Source organism: Carassius auratus, chromosome 21 (assembly GCF_003368295.1).
Source record: "Carassius auratus strain Wakin chromosome 21, ASM336829v1, whole genome shotgun sequence".
Taxonomy (NCBI): Eukaryota; Metazoa; Chordata; class Actinopteri; order Cypriniformes; family Cyprinidae; genus Carassius; species Carassius auratus.
This window is the reverse complement of record NC_039263.1, coordinates 23,891,753-23,902,045: the sequence shown is the minus strand read 5'-3', so window position 1 is coordinate 23,902,045 and position 10,293 is coordinate 23,891,753. Positions and strand designations below refer to the sequence as shown.

The 10,293-nt window shown below is 33.7% G+C and overlaps 1 protein-coding gene across 1 annotated transcript; it reads left to right on the top strand.

Moving 5' to 3' along the window:
- Positions 1–484: 484 nt before the first annotated feature.
- Positions 485–5,942, top strand: LOC113039140 (torsin-1A-like). Its single transcript, XM_026197039.1, has 5 exons — positions 485–683; positions 3,490–3,755; positions 3,856–4,031; positions 4,107–4,234; positions 5,553–5,942. The coding sequence occupies exons 1-5, from the start codon at positions 485–487 to the stop codon at positions 5,795–5,797; spliced, it is 1,014 nt and encodes a 337-aa protein (XP_026052824.1). The 3' UTR covers positions 5,798–5,942.
- The last annotated feature ends 4,351 nt before the right edge of the window (positions 5,943–10,293 follow it).

Here is a 10,293-nt window from a genome sequence, read left to right as displayed (position 1 = left end):
AACACACACACTGGTTAAAAAATAGTCTGAATGCACTGTATGTCGCTTTTGATAAAAGCATCTGCTAAATGCAAAATGTACATGTACCAAGTGCACATCTCGGTCCAGCCATGCAACTAGCCTGGTTTAGCTGCTTGATCATGATTGGTTGTTAAATATTGGAGTTGTTGGAAACTTTTATAACTTAAACTGTATGTTTACGGTTGCTATTGTCCTGATTAGTGATTTTAAAAGTGCTAAAGCTTGACCAAACTTATCTAACCAGCAACTATGTCCTGTAGATGGCGTTATAAATTGTCATGGTCCAAAAAACTACAGAAGAAGCGTATCGAAAGCTACGCGCATGCGTCATGCGTCATGCGTCGCACGCAATCGGCGTCACTCTTCCCAAGTAGGAAGTGGCGGGTGTGTGATTTGGATCTTTCGTTGTTGTTGTTTTTACCTTTCAGTTTCCAATTAAAATATCGATGATTTATTTAGTAAAATGAATGTTCGGCTGCCTCGCACATGGACAACTGTGCTGCACTTAATCGTGATCTCAGGGCTGATTGTGGAGGCCATAGAGCGTGTCCACCTCGCTGCTGCTGGGACAGGAGCTGCAGTGCTGGGCACAGTGGGCAGGAAACTCTATCACTATTTATATGAAACATGTGATGAAAACTGGCTCAACTTTAATGCAGCAGGTGAACATTGATCAGTATGTGTGTTCCAGTCATGTCTTTTGATGACGTGGGTGATGTTTTTCTTGATTATCTCCGTCAAAAGCAATAAAGATTCACTTATTGAGCACATTTGTGTCTTTCTCTCGTTCGTTGTGATTCTGTTGATCTCCAATAATTAGTTTATTCAGAATCAGTTTTGATTTGATCAGCTTGTGAATTTGACGTATCAAACGGTACAGCGGAGAATATAACTCGATTAAATTTATCGAAAATTAAATCGTCTTTGAGATGGACATATTTCACTGTAGCTCTCTTATTTAACGCTTTTTTTTTTTTATATATGTATGTGGGATTATTAGCAGGAATTATACCATGTGTCATACTCGCGGGGACAGTATGCTTGGAAATAATATTTCATATCTTCCATTGCATTCATTATTTGTAGTGCGCCAGCCGCCCAATAGAAATAAGATTCGTGCTTCTGATAGACCTTCTTTTAATGTCTCAGCTTTCAGAATCTTTTTTTATAGCAAAACATAAATTATGTGTTTTACAATAATGTGTTTTTCAAGCTCGTTAATGATCAGGTCGCTGTATTTATGTGAAACAATTAATTAAATTAAACGGTTTTCTTTGTGAAAATTGCAAATATGTGAAAATGTATTCTCTAAACATTTCGACTTTATTCTGTAAACATTTTGACTTTATTCTCATAGTATTATGACTTTATTCTTGTAGTATTACATCTTAATTTTCATAGTATTATGACTTTATTCTCGTAGTATTATGTCTTAATTCTTGTAGTATTACGACTTTATTCTCGTAGTAGGCCTATTACGACTATATTCTTCAAACATTTCGACTGTATTCTCGAAACATTTCAACTTTATTCTCATAATATTTTGACTTTATTCTCACAGTATTACGACTTTATTCTCTAAACATTTCGACTTTATTCTCGTAGTATTCCAGTATTACGACTTTATTCTTGTAGTATTACGACTTTATTCACGTTGTATTCCGACTTTATTCTCGAAAAATTTTGACTTTATCCTCATAATATTTTGACTTTATTCTCGTAGTATTTACGACTTTATTTCACAAAAAAGTTTGATTTTATTCTCGTAGTATTAAAACTATTTACATTGTATTACGACTTTATTCTCATAGTATTACGGCTTTATTCTCATAGTATTACGACTTTATTCCTCGAAAAATTTTGACTTTATTCTTATAGTATTACAACTTTATTCTCTAGTATTACAAACTTTCTCAAAACATTTCGACTTTATTCTCATAGTATTCCAGTATTACGACTTTATTCTCGTAGTATTACGACTTTATTATTATTGTATTACGACTTTATTCTCTAGTATTACGAACTTTCTCTAAACATTTTGACTTTATTCTCGTAGTATTACGACTTTATTACGACTTTGTTCTCGAAAAATTTTGACTTCTCGTAGTATTACGACTTTATTCTTATAGTATTACGACTTTATTCTCTACTATTACAAACTTTCCTCAAAACATTTCGACTTTATTCTCATAGTATTCCAGTATCACAACTTTATTCTCGTAGTATAAACAACTTTATTATCGTAGTATTACGACTTTATTCTTTTAATATTTTACTTTATTCTCAAAACATTTCCACTTAATTCTCGAAACATTTCAACTCTATTCTCCGTAACATTTTGACTTTATTCTCTAATATTTAGACTTTATTCTGAAAAGTTTTTGACTTTATTCTCGAAACATTTCAACATTATTCGCGAAGAATATTACGACTTTATTCTTGTAACATTTCGACTTTATTCTCATAATATTTGGACTTTATTCTCAAAACATTTTGACTTTATTCTCGTTACATTTCAACTTTATTCTCGAAACATTTTGACATTATTCTCGAAATATATTACAACTTTATTCTCAAAACATTTCGACTTTATTCGTGTAATATTTCTATTTTAATTTTGTAATATTAGATTTTTTTTTTCAACATGGCACTAAAATGCCGTCATCCAATTGTGATTGCATATAGTCAGCGTGTAAAAAAGCCTTTAGTCATAATCAATGTTTTAATCTTAGTCTAATTCTAATGCTTATTAATGTGATATGTTGTTTGTATAGTTATTTTGCTGTTCTGAAAGTAAATAAGGTGATACGACTGTGAGAATGGCTCGCACGCTCCATTTTAAATCTCGAAATATGCATCGGGATATTGTGATTCGTGACAACATATTCCTTCGTTTTATAATACTCAAATTAATTGTTGTAAAGTGAGATTGGTGTCTTTAGAAGACGAATATGTGCTTAATTCTTCATAAATAATCCATAACCATGCCGTGCTGGACACAGCCATTGACGAAGTGTGATAAAGGCTAAATTATATTTTGTAATAGTAATATTAGTATATATTCATTTTAATTAAAGTTTCACACATTTTTGTTTTTATAAGTTAATATTTAAGTATTGTTTTAAATGTGTTTGTATACTTTTTATAACTTTTTAGTTTGTTATTTTAGCGCACAAAGTTGAACTGTGTGAAATGTTACCTTGGCAACTAGCTTAAATACAATTTAAATGTTGTTTTTTTATTTCAGTTAATGTTCTATTTTTAATAAAATAATGTTTGAAAAGTGTGTTTTATTCTATTTTTTTTCTACAAACTGATAATTGGTTCTCTCATTTCTCATAATTTTCAGAATATATTTTAATATAATTTTTTGACAGGACTATCCAATGTTTCAAGTACTCTGCTACATCAAGTGCAGATGTAAGTATAAATCATTTGTTTGTTGTAAATTTGTCTTCTCATCCACAGGACTGAAGAATGACCTCGACAGGAAGCTGTACGGACAGCATGTTGCGGCTCAAGTCATCCTGAAAGCCGTCACAGGCTTCATGAACAACAAAAACCCAAAGAAACCGCTGGTTCTGTCCCTCCACGGCTCGACTGGGACCGGGAAGACCTTTGTGAGCCAACTTATAGCAGAAAATATTTACATTCAAGGGATAAAGAGCAACTTTGTTCATCTGTTTACAGCGACAGCACACTTTCCTCACGATGCTCACATTGACAAGTACAAGGTAATGAGCTCAACAGTATATGTATATAGTTTAAATATATTAATCTTTTGTGTCCCTTAAATGTAATATCTTTACAAAATGTATGTTTGCATGTGTTTAGACACACTTACAGGAGTGGATACGAGGGAATGTTTCCATATGTCCTCGTTCGATGTTCATCTTTGATGAAATGGATAAAATGCATCCCGGGCTGATGGACAGTATTAAACCTTACCTGGACTTCTCAGACAACCTCGACGGAGTCTCTTATAGACAGGCCATCTTCATCTTCCTCAGGTCAGTGTCATGGACACAGGAAACCTTTGACCCATTCAAACAGCCTCTGTAAGCCAGGTGTTTTTATTTTTGTAGCAATGCTGGGGGTGAGATGATCAATGAGGTGACTGTGAAATTCTGGAGGGATGGTAGAGATCGAGAGGAGATCCAGCTGAGGGATCTAGAGACAGAACTTTCACAGTCAGTCTTCAGCAACGAAGGCAGTAAGTCAAATGTCTCTCTGCTCTCGTCTGCTAGTAGAGCAGAGTCTTCAGCTGTTGGATTGTTTAGTAATACAGCAATAAGCCACACAACACTTTAAGTTATTTTACAATTAAAAGTTGTTGTTGGGTTCAAATTGAGCCTTAAAGATTAGTAACAGTAGCCAACAGTAGCATTATAATACAAACCCGATTCCCAAAAAGTTGGACACTGTACAAATAGTGAATAAAAACAGAATGCAATGATGTGAAAGTTTCAAATTTCAGTATTTTATTCAGAATACAACATAGATGACATATCAAATGTTTAAACTGAGAGAAAGTGTAATTTTAAGGGAAAAATAAGTTGATTTTAAATTTCATGGCATCAACACATCTCAAAAAAGTTGGGACAGGGCCATGTTTTCATCTGTGTGGCATCCCCTCTTCTTTTTATAACGGTCTGCAAACGTCTGGAGACTGAGGAGACAAGGTGCTCAAGTTTAGGAGTAGGAATGTTGTCCCATTCTTGTCTTATACAGGCTTCTAGTTGCTCAACTGTCTTAGGTCTTCTATGTCATATCTTCCTCTTTATGAAGCACCAAATGTTTTCTATGGATGAAAGATCTGGACTGCAGACTGGCCATTTCAGTACCCGGATCCTTCTTCTACTCTACTCATGATGTTATAACTGATGTAGTATGTGGTCTGGCATTGGGGGAATTGGTGATCCTCCGCCCATCTTGACTTCTGAGAGACACTGCCACTCTGAGAGGCTCTCTTTATACCCAACCATGTTCCCAATTGACCTAATAAGTTGCAAATTGGTCCTCTAGCTGTTTCTTATATGTACTTTTAACTTTTCCGGCCTCTTATTGCTACCTGTCCCAACTTTGGAATGTGTAGCTCTCATGAAATCCACAATGAGCCAATATTTAGCATTACATTTCAAAATGTCTCACTTTTAACATTTTATATATTATGTATATTCTATTGTAAATAAAATAGAAGTTTATGAGATTTGGAAATTATTCCATCCCTTTTTTACTCACAATTTGCACAGTGTCCCAACTTGTTTGGAATCGGGTTCGTAAAACATAAATGTTTATTGTAAATTATAATAATCACATTAAACACTTTTCTGTAAGTAATGCTATTCATTAAACCGGCATCACAACAGAGTCATTATTTGTATAACCTATGAGCACATTGGTCAGGTGGCTCCTTCAATCAGATTTTACAGCAATATCCATTTTCTGAACTATGAAAATCCCACATTACCGTTTATTACCTTTAGATTTTTATTGCTTTTATAATTGCACATTCTTCTTTCTTTCCACAGGTGGTTTAAGGAACAGTGTTTTAATTGATAAGAAACTGGTGGATTTCTTCGTGCCGTTTCTTCCTCTGGAGTACAAGCACGTCATTCAGTGTGGTTTGGCTGAGATGGCCAGTCAGGGTTTCACCCCAACAAACATTGTGATTAAAAGAATGGCTGATGACCTAATCTTCTTCCCTAAAGAGGAGCGTGTCTTCTCGGTCCAGGGCTGTAAGCTCATTGCCAACAAATTGCACTTTTATATATAACACCAGTGTTGGGGAAAGTTCCTTTTAAAAGTAATGCACTACAATAGTGCGGTACTCTCTTAAAAAGTAATTAATTACATTAGTTACTTTTTACTGAAAGTAATGCATTACTTTCACATTACTTTTTAAGTATGAGCAGGGCTTGATATGTTTTTAATATAAGAAGTTCTGTTTATAGCAAATGTAAAAGTCCTTTCACACCAAAAAGAGTAATGAATAAACCTCAGACTGAAGGAAAAGTAAATTCACATCTGTAGAGTAGAACACAGGAGAAGAAGAGTCAACACTCTTCAGTAATAAAACAACAATGAAACACAATTATTAGTTTATATGAAGTAATTTTTGCTTATTAGTATGGTTGAACCGGATCATCAAATGTCAGCAACAATGACATTATTTAATAAAATGGCATTAGATACATTTGTGTTATTTAACATTTAATTATTGCAGGTTGGCATCTTATTCAGAGTTTGAATTTCACTGTTTTAATTCATTTTGATTATTTGATTCATTTGACTGATACAAAATCTTTTTTTTTTTTTTTTTGCAAGTGGGATGAATTAATGCACATTCAACTTTAGTCTAGCGCACAAAACGCTTCTATACATTTCACATTTGATTACTCTCAATATGCGGACAGGAGACTTGTCAAACTGGAAAACAAAGTAACTGCCGTTACTTTTTTGAAAAAGAAACTCAAATATTTTCTTGTAAATTAAAAAAGTAAAGCATTACTTTACTAGTTACTTGAAAAAAGTAATCTGTATAGCCCCAACACTGTATAACACACAGAAAAAGCATCTCCAATTTATCATTCATCATCATTTAAATTAAATTTGTAACACAAAACACCTTACGGGTCCAGATTAAGAGTAACTGAATTGTCAGGAGAAACAAAAGCACACATACACTTCAGTGTCTTTCCGCAGGCACAGCTTCATAGCGTCTCTTTATTATCATTAAAATCACAGTAACAGTTTAATACTGAAATATTCAATGTTTTCAGTTAGCCCATTTAGTCGTAATCACAAATCATGTTTCATATGATGAAAAATATAATTTTGTACAATTCTTTTGTATTTGTATACAGAAATAAAATCTTCAAAGGTTCGTGTCTTGTTTTATAAAACATTAATTCATTAATTAATTAATTATTAATCATTAATATGCTGCAAAATACAGATATAAGTGATGTAAGGTCACTTTCAGAATGAAAATACTGTCATGATTTACTCACTCCAAAGTCCCACTTGTTCCAAACCTGTATGAGTTTCTTTCTTCTGTGGATCACAAAAGAGGATCACATTCATTTCTTTTACAGGTTTGGGGGTCCAAAGAGAACTCTTACTGATCAAGACAAGAGTCTGTTAAGTTTGTAGTTTATTGAATGAAGGGAAAAAAAGGTTATCAATGAATATTTTCATGTTTGCATAGGATTCTGATTTGTAAACATTTATGGTTCATTGTATATTTATTTTAATGTACGCTTTGCACGTTTTGTTTAGCTTTCAGTGCACACATAACAGCAGCAAGACATAAATAAAAAAAAAAAATTAAAATAAATTAGCTTAAATTAATAAGACAGTTTAAAACAGAATGTCCCATTGACTGCCGAGTAACTTACACTGTGGAGGTCCAGAAAAGTATGAAAGGTATCTTCTGAATAGTCCATCTGCGATCAGTGGCTCAACCGTAACATTATGAAGCGACAAGAATACTGTTTGTACAAGAAAAAAACAAAAATAATTAATTTATTCAACAATTAATCTCCTATCTCTCCCTAAAACCTCCGTAGCGCCATTTTGGAAAACACCTGCTGAAACATTTAAATTACTAAATTTACAAAAACATATTTACTTTTGTAGTTTTACTCAAATTTACTAAAAAACTCCAGGTTGTTTAATAGTGTACTTTGAAAGTATACTTTCAATGCATTGTTACAATGATCATTTTCAGCACATAGTTGATTTTTTTTTTTTAAATTAAATATAAGTAAAGTGCAATAAATATACTTAGAAAAAAATAACTGAAGTTTCAATTCAATATTTTTGTAAAATATATTTTTAGAAAATATAGTCTACTAAATTACAATTGGTTTAAAATGTGTTAAAAGTTGTATTGTGAAAAAAAGCACGATTCTATTATACTTTTTATATGTTTAAAGAAAGTTTTGTCATTTGCAATGTACTATTAAAATGGAATATATATATATATATATATATATATATATATATATATATATATTTTTTTTTTTTTTTTACAGTAAATGTGTGAATTTCTGTCATGCTGGTTCTTTTCCATAACAATGAATGTGATAACAAAGGTAATAAAGACTTGGTTATGATTATTAAATCTCTTCCCGGCTCAGACTGCACATATGTAAAGTGGGCTCTCACGAAACCGAGGACTCGAAACATGAAGTAATGTCAGTAAAGAACCTAAAGGATATTGCGCAACGAATCACTCCCGAGACTATGGAGTTAGAATTGTGTCTTTATTACATGCGAGAAAATAAAAGATCTGAGAGAAAAAAAAAAGTTTTAGAGAAAAAGTTATCACACTGATAGCAAAAAAACATTTCATGAGAGAAAAAATAATATTTGAGAGAAAAAGTTTTCATGCCAATAGCAAAAAATAATAATATTTGAGACTAAAAAAAGTTTTGAGAGAAAGTATTTTCTCATAGAACATAAAAAAAATATACATTTGAAATTTTTTTAATTATTTCTGAGAAAAAAAATCTCTCAAAATACTTTGAAAAAAAAACTCTCAAATATATATTTTTTGCTATCAGTGTGAAAATATTTTCTCTAAAAAAAAAAAAGTGTTTCTCTCGAAACGCTTTTCTTTGCTCTTGATGCAATTTCTTGCTCTCGTGTCAGGATTTTTCTTTCACTGTGAGAATTGTGTCATGGGCGGGGCCACGTTCCTATTGGCCAGTCGGGTGAGCATCGTCTTGTCTTGGGAGTCGAACTGAATCATTACACCATTGTTCGGTTCACCTGCATAGATGCCGCCTCTGCCTTATGCCTAGTTAAGTTGAGCACGGACACTCCAATGTTTGGGTAAGATGATGACACACAGCTGGCTGAGCAAGTTCAGTATCACTGAAGATTAAACATTAAAAAATAGCACTCATATTCATGAATTTATGTGTATTATATTATTTGCTTGCTAATCGCCAGTGCTTCAAGTGGCCCAAAAGAGGTGCCGGTACTCTATTATAGCATATATATATATATATATATATATATATATATATATATATATATATATATATATATATATATATATATATATATATATATATATTTTTTTTTATGACTCCCCTCATCCCCATTGTAAAAAGAAAAAAACATAAAAAAACAATGACAGTTGTAACAGTGCATAAATCAGACCTTAACTCTAATGAGCTTAAACTTATTTTTGTTCACAGTGCCCGAACTGTCAATCACTCCTGTACGCGTGCATCACTGACTGTCCTCATCGCAGCTGCAGCAACTTGCGCTCTCTTCATCAAGCTTTAAAACAAAAAGGGGACAAAACGGTCGTATCGTCTTCGTGCATATGGATTAATTAGATGAATAAATAAATAAATTCGTGCCTAGCCGGCTACGGTATTTTTCTTTAGAACTTAGAGAAAAGATGCTGCAGCCAATGAGCAGCCGGCGGGGGCTGGTTGCAGGACGACTCAACCTCCGCAGACAGTTTTTAATGTTTATCAGACAATAACTACTCAATATTTTGCTTTAGTATAATTTTCGGGACAATTAGGGCCAGATTCGGGATTCTGGACAACAGTTTAGATTTCGGGACTGTCCCGAATTTTTCGGGATGTCTGGTCACCCTTCCTGAAAGAGCTGCTGCATTACTTCATTAGCTTGCGTCTGCCCTGCAAAAATATCACATAGACTTGGTAAAGAGTCAGCAAGCGTGTCATCAGATTCTGACCGTGCTATTCTTATAATAATCGGAGTCTGAAGCTAGGAGAGCATAGGTGTTGTTCACTGACTTTGAATATCACAGACCTGAGCGAGCGCGTATCACACGTTTTTTCCGGCCACGTTGAGTTGTAATTGACAGCGGGAAAAGCGACGCAATCGCATGCGTTTACCAATAGTGAAACTCATGGGTTTATGGGTAATGTAGTCTACGCTCTCTCGGTGAGACGAATTATGAAGCTTGCATTGTGAAGGGCGCTCTGAAAAGCGGCAGCGCAGGCAAAAGATTAAAGCCTCTATTGAAACAGATGTCCAAATGAGCGTACCGGTACGCTAAAAGCACGTTGGGCGCACAGAGAGGTGGTGGTACGCTCAAGAGCTATATTTGGAAGTGGCGGTACGGAGTACCAGTGTGTATACCGGTGTCCTGACATTTTATCCTACCCTGTCAGATTTTCCTACGCGGGTTTACTGCGCACGCGCACATCAATATCGCGTCCTTTGTCTCATGCTAAACAACGATATTTAATGTATCTGCATTACTGTAAGGGTAGT

Bases quoted from the DNA above. Each gene is read 5' to 3' on its own strand.
- LOC113039140 (XM_026197039.1), top strand. From the start codon at position 485: ATGAATGTTCGGCTGCCTCGCACATGGACAACTGTGCTGCACTTAATC. The intron at 684-3,489 runs GTGAACATTGAT...TCTCATCCACAG, and splicing joins GCTCAACTTTAATGCAGCAG to GACTGAAGAATGACCTCGAC. The intron at 3,756-3,855 runs GTAATGAGCTCA...GCATGTGTTTAG, and splicing joins CTCACATTGACAAGTACAAG to ACACACTTACAGGAGTGGAT.